Source organism: Typopeltis vanoorti, chromosome 8 (assembly GCF_054136105.1).
Source record: "Typopeltis vanoorti isolate ZY-2024b chromosome 8, IOZ_Tvanoo_1.0, whole genome shotgun sequence".
Lineage (NCBI taxonomy): Eukaryota > Metazoa > Arthropoda > Arachnida > Uropygi > Thelyphonidae > Typopeltis > Typopeltis vanoorti.
In genome coordinates, this window is record NC_143556.1 from 27,809,442 (window position 1) to 27,823,914 (window position 14,473).

Consider the following 14,473-nt stretch of genomic DNA (forward strand, 5'->3'; position numbering starts at 1 on the left):
TCTACTGAATTGGCCACTATTATTTCTCCACTCTCCTCCAAAATCATTAAAACAAGAGCGACTACTAACTTAATGGAAACCCCGTTAACATAAATATCATCCAAGCTTATGCACCCACAGCTGACAAAAGTGAAGAAGATGTTGAAGAGTTTTATGAACACCTAAAAGAGATTAAAAACCTAACAAAAAAACATGATATAAACATAGTGATGGGTGACTTCAATGCAAAAGTGGGAAGAGGGGGTGATGGAGAAATTGTTGGTGAATATGGCTTAGGCACCAGAAATGACAGAGGAGATTGCCTAGTCCAATTCTGTCAGGAAGAAGATCTAACAATAGCAAATACCTGGTTTAAACTTCCACCCAGAAGACTGTACACTTGGAAATCGCCTCAAGATAACCAACATAATATTGTCAGAAATCAAATTGATTATATACTGATAAATAAAAGATTCCACAGTAGTATAAAGAGTGCAAAGACTTATCCTGGAGCAGATATCTCATCAGACCACAATCCCATAGTTGCAGAAATACGTCTTAGATTAAAATCAGCTAAAAAATCACAAAAGAAGAAAAAGAAAATTGATGTAGAAAAACTGAAAGACCCGAACATAAATAAAAATGCCAAGACACAGCTTAACCTGCGATTACAACAGATTAACATAGAAGAAAATAAAAGTGTGGAATCTCTTTGGAATAGCTTAAAGAATGCCATCGTAACAACAAGTATTGAAGAAGTAGGTTATGTGAATAATATAAAACAACAGGAATGGATGACAGATGAGATTCTTTCTCTTATTGATACAAGAAGAATGTATAAAAACAAAGACCTAGCCAGGTATACAGAAACACATAACATCATCAAGAAAAAAATAAAAGAAGCCAAGGAAAATTGGATGAAAAATTTATGTACTGAAATTGAACTGCTTCAGAAATAACATGATAATTTCAATCTGTATAAGAAAATCAACGAAATTTCCAGAAAACTGAGGAAAAAGCAAATAGTGTCTCTAAGAGAAGAAAATGGAAAAATAGTTCTAGAAGAAGAGAATAAAGCACAGATTTGGATAAAATATATAACAGAACTTTTCAATGATACTAGACAGAAGCCTATAAACATAAAAGATAACATTCAAGGACCAGCAATCATGAAATGCGAAATAGAGAATGCTATACAAACAAGTAAAACAGGAAAAGCCAGTGGACCAGATGGTGTGCAAACAGAATTTTTAAAATTAATCGAACCAGATAACATCAAACTTCTTGAAAAACTATTTAATAAAATATATGAAAGTGATGAATTTCCATCAGATTGGCTCAAATCTACATTTATCACTATCCCAAAGAAACCCAAAGCGAATTCCTGTGGTGACTTCAGACTTATTAGTCTAATGAGCCAAACATTAAAAATATTTTTGAAAGTAATTCAGAATCGCATTTATAGAAAAAGTGAAGAAACTCTAAGTGAAACACAATTCAGCTTTCGGAATAGTTTTGGTACTAGAGAGGCCCTTTTCTGTACCCAAATATTGATACAAAAATGCATAGAAAAACAGAAATCTGTCTTTATGTGTTTCATAGATTTTGAAAAAGCATTCGACAAAGTCAGACACACCAACTTAATAGAAATCCTTCAACAAATAAGGCTAGACGAACAAGACATAAGACTAATAACAAATCTGTATTGGAATCAGTCAGCTACCGTTCAATTAGACAACATTACCACCAGTGATATTAACATCAAAAGAGGAGCGAGACAAGGATGTGTGCTCTCACCACTCCTGTTCAACATATATGCAGAGGTAATCTTTAAAAAAAGCATTGGAAGAATGTCCAGAGGGAATTACAATAAATGGAAAGATTGTTAACAACCTACGATATGCAGATGACACCGTGCTAATTGCAGATAACATTATGGATCTCCAAAAACTCGTTGACAGAGTATACATAGAAAGCCAAAGAATGGGAATAAATATAAACATCAACAAGACAAAATACATGATCATCAGCAAACATCCAGCCTCATCAATGAAACTGACACTCAATGGGAAAAATATTGTTCAAGTGTCAAGATATAAATATCTTGGTTGCTGGCTTAATGAACGGTGGGATCCAGAAATAGATATAAAGACAAGGATTGAAGTTGCACGGCAGTCCTTCATGAAAATGAGAACACTATTCTGCAATAAAGACCTAAACATGGAAGTCAGATGCCGAATGCTGAAATGCTACGTGTGGTCTATTCTGCTCTATGGAGTTGAAACATGGACATTGAAGGCGACAACCATCAAGAAAATCGAAGCCTTTGAGATGTGGCTATACAGAAGAATGCTAAAGATATCATGGACAGAAAAAATTACCAATGAAGATGTCTTAAAATCCATTGGCAAAGCTAAACATCTTGTACAAATAATCAAGAAACGAAAAACATCATATCTTGGACACATCATGAGAAACAGCAAATACCAACTTCTACAAACTATTTTGGTAGGAAGAATTGATGGCAAAGGAACTAGAGGAAGAAAAAGAATATCATGGTTTGACAACATCAAGACGTGGACAGGAAAGAGCAGTGCACAACTGCTCAGATTAACACAAGATCGCAGTTTGTTCGCCAAGATGGTCGCTGACCTTCGATAGAAGATAGCACAATAAGAAGAAGAAGACTACTAACCAACATCCTTTTACAGTCCATCTTAAAATCACTGAACCAACTTCACTGCTTCCTCCCATCCCATCTACTTCTGTCCTTTGGAAGTCTTCCCCAAAGATTACAACCCTCAGCTGTTCAAGCAAAATGTAAACAGATTCCTCCTTTCTTCAATTCCTCTTGCTCCCACACAGCACTAATGTGCTATAGATCTTGTAGCCTTTCATGTGTGGATCAGATATAAAAAAAATAATGATATAATAACTTGTTTTGCTAACCTTTAATGTCCCATTCTGTTTTAAGTGATCATACCATACTACCTGGGATAAATCTGGTAACATATCATCAGTGTCTAGAACAAAAAGAAATTCAAAGAAACAGAAACACAAAATAAAAAGTACAAATGGTTTACCATGGAAACAGCTGCAGTGTGCTAGAGAAATATTTTATATATATATTATTTCAGATATTTACCTAAGATAAATATCTCCTAAACTTTAAATTTAAAAAAAAATTTAATGTCATATTTGACATTAAAAATTTTTATGACAATATTTATTTAAAAATTTCACAAGTCTTTCACGATAGCAATCAATGGGAATTTTGGAGCGTTCTTCCTATAGGCATCTAATTAGGTCCTGGACTTGTAGGGTGGACATGCCTTGACCTCACCCAACACTCAAGTTCATCCCACAGATGTCCAACAGGGTTGAGATCAGGGCTCTGTGGAGGCCAGTCAAGTGTCATGTTTATTCATGACCACAAACTATATAGTTAAAGCAGCAGCCTTATGACTTGGTGCACTGCCTTGCTGAAAGAGACAATGGTCAGCTCCATAGAAATGCCACAAAGCAGGAAGCATCGCATTGTTCATAATTCAATGTTAATGGCACAACAAACAGAGGTTCAAGACCAAACTCAAAAAATAGGACCATACCGTCACACAGCCACTTCGGAATTTCATAGTTGGAGTTACACACTCTAGTAAGACATTCAACATCCGAATCATGCTACATCCTCTACTGAACAGATGGATGAATGTAGGCTTAAACACGAATCTACACAAAAACATTCAGAACCAAGGTTTGCAACATGGGTTTCCATGGTGGGACTCCATAACACAGCTTTCCAAGCTACCATGTCCCACTGTACACTTTCTTTGCACTATTGAAGACAGCACTGCATGTTGGTTTGAGTAATATGGGGCTTGCATATTGTAGTCCCACCATGGAAACCCATGTTGCCACCTTGGTTCTGAATGTTTTGTGCAGATTCGTGTTCAAGACAATGCCTGGAACTCCACATTCAATGTGTCAGCCAATGAATGGCAGATTTTACATATTATCCTTAGTAGCACCCTATCACATTTAGTGAATGCTGTGAGTCGTCCACTGCATGGTAAACTTTGTGGGGTTGACTCTCTGCACTTCCATCTCAGTATAGTATCACTGACTGTTTACCTAGAGATAGCCCAATTTGTAAACAATTTGCCAAATGGATAGAGCTGCAACATGGCATCCTATTACAACACTTCTTTCAGACCCTGTCAGTTCCCTTCTCACAGCCATTTCACTCAGACACAGTTGCACTGACTTAGGGGCATCGTATTCCTCCAATTTCTACTGGCTACTGTCATGTGACTCGGCACAATGCACCTTTTTTCCAAGCAGTGTATACAGTATATACAAAAGACAAGATGCTACTAACACATAGAAAAATTAATTAAAGGGCCCTAGAAGGGTGCAATAGATATTTGCTGCTTAATGTGGCAAAGTGTAAAGTTATGAATTTTGGGGTGAAAAGATTACCAGCTATATACCACATTGGTGAAACTATACTCCAGTAAACTGACGAAGCCACAGACTTGGGTGTGTTAGTGGATAGGACGTTTGGGAGGGGTGAAGGGGGGGGGCATATAGCAAAAGTGGCTAAAGCAGCTCATCAGATCACTTGGTTACTGAAAAATACTCTGGCAGGCAGACAATCAGGTTATTGCTCCTCTTTATCGAGCCTTTATAAGACCCTATCTTGACTAGTGCAGATTTGGGTGCCAGGGTTTCTTGATGAAACCCTGGTGGAGGTGGAAAGGATCCAGAGGAGAGTGACCAAGATGGTAGCAGGTTTATGGAATGAACCTTATGAGAACAAGTTGAAGATTTGTGGGTTACAGAAAACTGGCTGATGGGTGGAAAAGGGATGATATGATTAAGACATGGAAATTACTGAGGTTTTTACAAGATTAATTCAGAGGAAATTTGTCATGGTTCCTAGTGTTCGCCCATGGAAACTGAGTAAGAATGTATTTAGCAAGGGTATTAGAACTAGGTTTTTTGCTTGGAGAGTAGTGAATGAGTTGAATAGGTTGTCAGAGTCTGTTGTGGGGGTACCATGACTGTGAATGAATTCAAAGCAAACTATGATAGATACTGTGCAATTGTTAAACAGTTCTTGACACTATGTTTATGACCTCCCACGATGAGTCTAAGGACTCCTTGGAGTTGCCTGTAATAATAATAATAATAATAGCATTCTTTGAGACAGCCAAATTATATTAAATGATTGTAGTGTCTAAAGCTAACTTCAGAAGTCTAAAATACTTATGGAACTGGTTTTCTGGCAACCATGGTGGTATGCTAAACTTCAGTGAAGTCTTGTATGCAGCATCCAAATCCTCTTCCAATCATAATATTGATGGGCTCAGTTAGATGTTCTTCTTATATCCCCAGCCAACAGACTGGAAGAAATTATGTTGGTGTGAACTAATGCTGATAGGCCTCATCAATGCATGCCATCTACATTCCTTGGAAAAAAAACCAAGCCTCTATAATACTAAGCACTATCAGTTCTAGACAGATTTTATACTCGGTGTAATACCACAACTCTGCTATTTGGAAACTTGAATTGGTCCAAAACCATTTTCCAACTCCAAAATAAGATTCTGTTTACTCCCCCACCTTTTTTTTTTCCAGAATATAACACAAGCGATGTTTTCAGAGTTATGGACATCCATGATTTCTTTCTTTTTGAGGACATGATTCTAGGCTACTCTTTGATATACTGGACCAAACCTAATGGTTATACCTTAGGAGGCTAATAGGTCAACCAGTGATTCTTGTTGTCCCTATTCTGCCACGTGTGTCTATAGGAAGTCCACAGTGAAGTGTTCCATGTATGACAAAAGAATCCACTGCAGCTGATGCCATAAACCGTAGTCTCAGTGTCGATCTCAATGATGTTCATTTCCATCTTCAATTCACAAATCTCTGATTGTTTTTATTTCAAATGTGGTATCTGAACATCTTCACAATGATATACCATGTCAGAAGGAATCTAGTTTAGAATTCCTCTTTTTAGCATTTTTTGTCTAGAAATATCTTTTCCTCATTCTACCAAATTCATCTGCTTCTCTATCACTTCTCTAATGCTAATTCAATCATCTTGAATTTTCTGATTTCCTTTCACTAAATAATGATTTTCTCCAGTCAAACTGTTGTAACAGTGAAGTGATCTTACTGGGAAATTTTAATACATTAATATTTAATATTTATTTTAATACACAGTTGCCGAGGCATTTGCTATCATCAGTTATCTCAAAATTGTTGACATGATTAAGAGAATGCTAAAGAACCACAGTGACTCTTCTCACTAGTGACCGTTTTGATTTTACTGTGGATGCTGCTTGTCTTTTAGGCTATTTGGTGTGAATTTCTCCCCTAATGAGTAACATGTGCACAGTCATTATCATCTATATGTTGTCTAACATTATATAAAATGCTGAGTGGACTTGATGATTTTTTTTTTTTTTTTTTTGCCTTATTTCCTTTTGGGTTATTGTTTTAAGTCTTCAAATCCAAGCATCTGCATTGAAGGCGTCTCCAAAACAATTATTATTCATATGAATACATTTCTTCCTCAGTTGCACTTTAAATTCTCATTCTTGATTCAAAATTTGGTTCTCTAAGAAATATCCCAATGCTTTATAAGAGAATCAAGCATAACTAGCTTATATCAAAACCTTCAAATTCCTTTCCTGTTCATACCATAACTTGAAACAAACTGTAAACAAATTAGCTCATCCAAGACTGATCCTGGGGGTGCTTAAGGGTCAAAGCTGTATAAGTGAGAGGAGACCTCTACATAGCCTTTAAAGGAATGCGGAGAACCGACCAGAGCTTCTGACCTAATGTCCAATCCTCACCTTCTCGTGGTGCACCCTGTTGGGTATCTACCTGGATACTGAACGAACAAGGATGAGCTGGCAATTTGGGATTTAGCCGACCAAATTGTATTCTTATTGGCTTAAACCAACATAGAAAATGATGGTACAACATGACAAAATTTCATGCCAGCAGGGGAGTAGCCCGATTAAACAAGGGCCCCCGTTGTTTTCGCCAGGGAACCAGGGCGAACAGCGAAAAGTCAGCTACTAGAACAAATCTGAAAGCACACCCCAACTCAACATCACCAGAGTTAAAGATCGGTACTATCAACATAAGAAGCCTGAATGGCAAAGAAATAGAGCTAGTTGAGGAATTAGATAAGTACCAGTTCGACATAACAGGGATAACTGAAACAAAAAAGACAAAAACTGGCAAGATCTTTCTGAACAATAAATATAAAATGTTATATTCAGGAAATGATAATCAAGGAAAAGAAGGAGTAGCCATAGTATTCAACATAAAATACGAGGCTAATCTTCTTGAATGGCAGTCAATCTCAAGTAGAGTGATGTGGGCAAATATCAGAATGGGGAATTGGACAATAAGACTTTTTTGTGCCTATGGTCCCACAGAAGGTTCTACTAAGGTAGAAGTGGAGGAATTTTTTGAGGCTCTAGAGAAAGCTACTGATGCAATGAAAAAGGAAAAGTTGGTCCTTGTTGAGGATCTAAATAGCAGAGTAGGAAATCATTGTCAGATATACAAAAATATTTTGGGAAAATTTGGAGAAAAGAGCAAAGCTAATAATAATGGCAAATACATGTCGGATTTCTGCTCAAGTCATGGACTGGTTATTACTAACGCCGTGTTCCAACATAAAAATGTGCACAAATTCACATGGAGAGAAGAGGCAAGGAATAAGAAAAGTCTCATTGACTGTTATTGTTGATAGTGATGTTATCTCCCTGGTGCAGGACACCAGAATGTACAGAGGATTTTAAATTGGAAGCGATCACTATTTAGTCTTAAGCAGGATAAAAATGAATTTCACATCGAAAAGAATAACATGTAACAAAGTTTTAAAGCGAATAAAAGTTGAGCAGCTCTCAGATGTGAACTGTAGACTAAAATACACAAAGATTATTGAAGAAAAAATGAAAGAGTTTGAGAACAGGAACCAAACCTTGGAGATTCAGTGGCAAGCCTTGAAGAACACCCCAATTGATTCAGCCAGTTGGCATGTGGTGAGGTTGTCTGCAAGGATAGAAAAATTAGAACTCCATGGTGGATACAGGATGTTAAAGGGGCAGTGAAGGAAAAGAAGAAAGCATATCAAAAGTTCCTGGCAAATAAGTTAGCTTGTGCTCTTAGAGAATACAGAGACAAATGTAAGAATACTAAACCCTGTGTAAAACTACCTAAACAAAAGTCATGGGACGATTTTAGCAAGAATATAGAAAATAAATATCAAGAAGGTGGAAAAATATTCTGCAGCTTATTGAAGAAGCTTAGGAATAGAGGAAAGAGTGCTGTGAAAGGAGTTAGAGATGATAAAGGTGACATGAAAATGGGAGAAAAAAAAGATATCCTTGAAGTATGGAGTAATTACTTTGAAAAATTGCTAAATGAAACAAGCAGTGATAGCACAGTGGTAAAAAACACTCGACAGGCATACAGTCAGGAATATATATCCACACTTGAAGTAGAAAAAGCCATCAAAAACTTGAAATGAGGAAAGGCAGCAGGAGTAGATGATATTCGACCAGAAATGCTGAAATATGGTGGTATAAAAGTCTTACAGTGACTGCACTGCATAGTTTAGAAAGCCTGAACAGAAAGACGAATTCACGATGACTGGAGTAGAGTTCCAATAGTACCCATATATAAAAAGGGAAATAAAACTGAATGTGAGAATTACAGAGGTATTTCCCTACTGAGTATTCCTGGCTAGATCTATGTAAGTATACTTGAGAAACGGTTGAGAAGAATTGTGGAAGAAAAGCTTGGTGAAGAACAAGCTGAATTCAGGCCAGATAGAGGCTGTCAGGATCAGATCTTCACTTTACGACAAATAGTTGAGAAAGCATGGGAATATAACAAAGATCTGTATTTAAGTTTTGTCGATCTGGAAAAGGCATATGACAAGGTGCCAAGAGAGAAGCTATTCCAAGCGCTACAGATATATGGTGTCAATGGGACATTATATCAAGCAATACTTAGTCTTTATTTGAGTTGTAAGTCAACAGTTAGAATTGAAGGAAGTACAGTAAGATGGTTTAATGTTAAATCTGGTGTGAGACAAGGATGTACATTATCCCCTCTGTTATTCATTATCTATATGGATCACATTATGAAGGAAAGTGGTGTTAAACATGATATCAAAATTGGAGATGTTAATGTCAGCTCTTTGCTTTATGCGGATGATGTTATACTTCTAAATAAATCCGATACAAGTCTGCAAGATTCTCTGACTAAATTGAATAGCTGTTGTAATAGATATGGTATGAAAGTGAGCATTAAAAAGACAAAGACAATGAAAATAGATAGAATTGTTGAAAATGTCAACTGTGTTGTGAACGGGGAACCAGTGGAACAAGTAAAACATTTCAGCTACTTAGGCACGATGTTTAGTGAAGATGGTAAATTAAATATGGAAATAGACAACAGAATCAACAAAGCTGGTATGGTAGGAAGTCAACTGAATAAATTCATATGGAATAAGAGAGAAATTAGTCAGAACACTAAATTAGCCACATACAAGACAGTGTTCAAACCAGTTTTAACTTATGGATCTGAGTGCTGGGTTAGAAGTAAAACACTTGACCAAAGACTAGAGACCACAGATATGAGAGTCCTGAGAAAGATTAGAGGCGTGAACAGATGGCATCAATGGCAATATCATATTAAAAAACGAACATATTAGGAAAGAATTTGACATTGTTAGCATCCAGGAATGCATTAGCAGAGCTAATCTCAGGTGGTATGGTCACTTAAACAGAATGGGCGAGAAAGATTAGCAAAACAAGTGTTCTCTGCTAGGTTGGCAGGAAAATGCCCTAGAGGAAGACCAATATATAGGTGGATTGATACTTTACAATGTGCCTTAGACGATAGATATATAAGATCTGATAATGATAATATTGGAGTCTTGACAAGTAACAGACTGATTTGGAAGAAAATTGTAGATAGGAAGTTAGTAATGATGTAAATTTTTCATGTAGTACTATCATATCCTGTACACCCCTTGAGGGTACATGTCGGGAATTTGATGATGATGATGAAGAAGACTGATCCTGAAATGAGCAGAAAAATAAAACTTGCACCATGTCCAAATGGCAAGTCAGGTTATCATATCTGCTCTCCAAATAACAATGGTGTCATGAATCTTTGTTATATCAGGTATGTGGAGAGACAGCTTGTCGACTGAGAAGGGTAGATGCAGTGCCGTTGCTGGAGCTTTTGCTGACCCTCTCAAACAGACCAAAAATACTACAAAAAGTCAAAACGACGTGCAAGGTAAGGTTCAAAGTGGCACCCAGGGCAAACCACCCCTCAGCCCCCACTCCCTAGCTATGCCACTGGGTAGATATCTGACTTGACAGAATTCATAAAAATTAACAAATTTAGACAAGTACTTGTCTTTGATGAGTATAATCTGTGATCTTGCGTTTCTAGAGTTAATGAGCAAATAGCATTATAGTTTTAATTATAGGACTATTTCTCATTTAATTACAAAATAAGAAATGTTTCTTCTGTATATATAAGTTTAATAAATTTAAAGGAAAACTATTGGTCACCTACTTCCCTTGGGACTATCTCTACATATAGTCTCTATATCTAAAAGACTGTACTTTTAATAATCAATTAGAATTATAAATTCATATGTCATTAAACAAATTAAAGATACAATTAAAACAATCTTTGTATGCGCCAAATAATATATATTTACATAAAGCAAATTCTACTTATGTAATGTGAACAATGAATAAATATAAAATTCAAAATCTTCTGAGAAAGCTGGCATGACATGAAATGTATCAAAACAGCAACAAATCAGAACATTTGTTTACAGGCTCCAGAGACAAAATGTAAACATATTCTACATTTTTGTGAATAATATGAGATAGCATACAGTACTTTTAAAATTGCAGTGGTAAGACTATAGGAGCATGTGTTTGCTCAATACTTTGGAATATGAGGTAACATGGAAAAGAATTTATCAAAGTTGATTAATCGAACTGTCTCCTAAGTTTGATTAATCGACTTAATAGTAATTGTTATAAAAAAGGCATTTATATATTTTTTTATAATAACACACAAACTTTAAACAATTTGCATCAGTTAAACTAAAGAAACATTTCTGATGCTGATAAGTAGCTTTAGCTGTTTATAATGTTTCCACTGCTATAAAAAAAAAATAATAAAAATAAAGAAGATAATTAAGCATATATACTGCATTTTCGGAAATTTTTAAAGCAAACGGCTCACAGAAAGAAGCTACTTTTTTCCATGACTAAGTTTTATATAATTTTTATTAACCATTCAAATTTACACAGCATCAACTCTTACTGCTCTATGAAACTAGATATGCAAACTGATATGTGAGTGAGCTAAAGCATATGTGTTTTCTGATTATATGCTTCATCAATCATAAAATATTATTTTATTAAATATTTATTCAATAATTCAATATCGCACACATATACTTAAAATGTAGATAAAAATAGCTGGTTCAGAACAAACTGACAAGTTTTTAATATGTGAAGTGCAGAAAAACACCAAGTAGAATGGGAATTAGAGAGAGATAGCTGAATTTGTCACTGGAACAATGTTGAAAAAAAAATGCCTATCTAATATGATTAAAATGTAACGGATTTAGTGATTAAAGCTATTGCCCAATAATACTTTGCGTCAGAGTATCACTACAGTCCTATGGGTTCAAGCAATACTTCAATAATCAATTTATGAAAAACAGCATTAATAAAATATGGCTGATTTCCCTATTTGTTGCTCAAAAAATCATCTTCAAATTATTAAAGACAGCAGCATGAATCTGGTGAGCATATTATTCACCAGACCGCTGTTGAGTAATATGCGGAGAAATTCTATTTCGCTATCATCTTTTTTTCTTGATGTTTCGCTTAAAAGTTTATATATATATATATATATATATATATATATATATATATATATATATATATGATGTGTGTGTGTGTGTGTGTGTTAGAGAGAGAGAGAGGGAGAGAGCACGTATACAGATAAAAAGCTATGATGAAATGATTTTTCTAAATATTTATTTTTGAGGGTCAATGGAGAAATACTTTGAAGTGGTGGAGAGTAAAGTAAGAAAGAAAAAAAGACTACTTACACGAAATTATTATATACATATAACTATTGAAGGTGTTAATGATTACAAAGAAGATCAAAAGAATTGCAAGGAGGAACACGTTTCGCCATGCACACTCTGTAGTAAGATCTGTGTCCTGCAATGAGTCCCGGGACTCCGTGGAGGTGCCAAGAAGAAACAATAATAAACAAAGAGAAAAATATGATAAATTAATAGAAATAAGGAAAATATAAAAATACTTACGGGTTTTCTTTTTTTAAGAGTTAAATTTTTCCATAACAAAAGCTTCAGTTGCAGCCAAAACCCCATTTTTGTAGAGAATTTAGTGCACCCAAGTTACGATAATTCACAATTCTGTTCTCTCCTACTAAGTTTCACCATAAAACAGCTCTTTAAAAATTATCCTCCAATTTATTTTTTTATTGCTTAAACAAAATAAAATGTATATATTCCACGCCAACAGTAATAACCGTTTGCCCTAACATAAATATGCTGATAATCTAGAAAATGTCTCACTAATCTACCGTTATGCATGCCGTCCCTGACAATCAGCTGTCCACAATCAGCACACTGATGATACCCAAAGCTGAAGGATACAGATAATCAATTGCACACATACCGACAAAGTAAATATAAAAATACATCTAAAAAATGACTAGATTTCTACAGAAACAAAAACCTGACACCATATTGTTTGCTGATTTCATGTTTCGGTTAAACATCTGCATAACACATCGCTGGTGCAAAGATCTTCCTAATACAGAAAACCATAACAATACAACCACACCGAACATCTGCGATACTTCAGTCATATCAAACAAACGCAGTGCCGCTTTTCCAATGTAAACATCCGTTGTTTCTTCTACCAGAGGGCGCTAAAAACAAACGTTATGTATTCAATTGTCTAAAAGAGAAAAAATGTTTCACATGATCAGTTAAAATAGTAAATATTTAATGGAGGATGGATGAAAGATAGATAATTAATATATTAGCGGAAAAAAAAAAGGCAGAAATAATTCTATAAGAAATAAAGAACGGTAGATAATAAAAGACAGAAATACTTTCCATTTTCGACTGCAACTTCTTTCCGTGAACTACCCGCTCTATCGAAAAGGCACTCTTCTTCAATGATAATAATGGGCAGATAATGAGTTCAGCAAGTCATGGATTCGAACTCACACTGTATGACAAACAGCAGTCTAGGGTTAAGTGTTTTTTTTATTAGACTGAAGCTTGACTTTCCTATTCGTCTATTCGAGTGTCCTGTTTGATAATTAGCAAAAGGTATTATTCCACAAATGGGACCTATTTATAGGACTGATACAGAGAAAAACAATTTAATACATAGCTAGCTTGAGTAAAGTAGGGATCATCTATAATAAAACCAGCGATATCAAAACACACATGAAAAAGACAGGATAAAAGGAAATAAATATAATGAATCCCACAGGACAGAAGTAGAGTATATCACACACAGTCGCTAGTTGCTTGTCCCCTGTTAGCACAAATAAAAGCATACTACTCAAAATTACCAAAGGAACAGAATAACAATAAGCTTTCCCTTTCATGAAAGAGTGAAAGAGAAAACGTTTCTCTTTCAAAACAGCCCCTGGCTGGTATGCTGGATGCGAGAGTTCAAATTTCAAGACGACGATACACAATAATTGAATGGCAAACGACAAATTAGTGCAATAGTCGATACCATATGTCATCATTCTCTCCAGAGAAAATTAAGATTGCATGTTTGGCTCTTCTGCAAGCTTTTTTCAGTGGTACGAAGGAATCTGTAACATTATCAACTTACAAGGCTATTAAAACGGGCCTCGCCTACGCCCTATAAGGGAATAAAAAGGCGTTAGCTGGTTTTAATTATCATTATTATTACTACATTATTATAATTACTATTATTATTTTATTCGCATAATTGATACACAATCAAAACAAGATAACTTTCAAACAACAATTCGAATGGTGATACAGAGCAATTCAGTTCTACCCAAGAATATAAAAATAGTCTATTATAATTAAGAAGAAAAGCGAAACGGCTATAGCCGTTTGGCTTTTCTTCTTAATTATAATATGTTATAATGCAATATAGTGGCACACCTTCTGGCATTCGTATAGCGAAGGTATGTAAGTTCTTTTCACTTAAAACTTTGATATCATCTAGATCTAGCTACTCACTGATGAGACTTCAAAAAAAGGTTGAAACCGGTCTGGATAGTGACCTCTCCTCATAATGTAAAGCAGTATTACATCTCCTAGAAGCTGTGTGTTTTTACATTATGAGAAAATACCAAGAATAGTGATGGTTCT

General features: G+C 35.3%; 1 protein-coding gene across 1 annotated transcript in view; it reads right to left on the bottom strand.

The window, feature by feature from the left end:
* The window catches only part of LOC150103871 (ATP-binding cassette sub-family A member 2-like), a 137,929-nt gene extending 124,973 nt beyond the window's left edge, over positions 1-12,956 (bottom strand). The window contains exon 1 of the mRNA XM_090397080.1: positions 12,401-12,956. Coding sequence (XP_090253206.1) covers positions 12,401-12,466 — 66 coding nt within the window. The 5' untranslated portion in view covers positions 12,467-12,956. The remainder of the gene's footprint in view (positions 1-12,400) is intronic.
* Between the last annotated feature and the right edge of the window lie 1,517 nt (positions 12,957-14,473).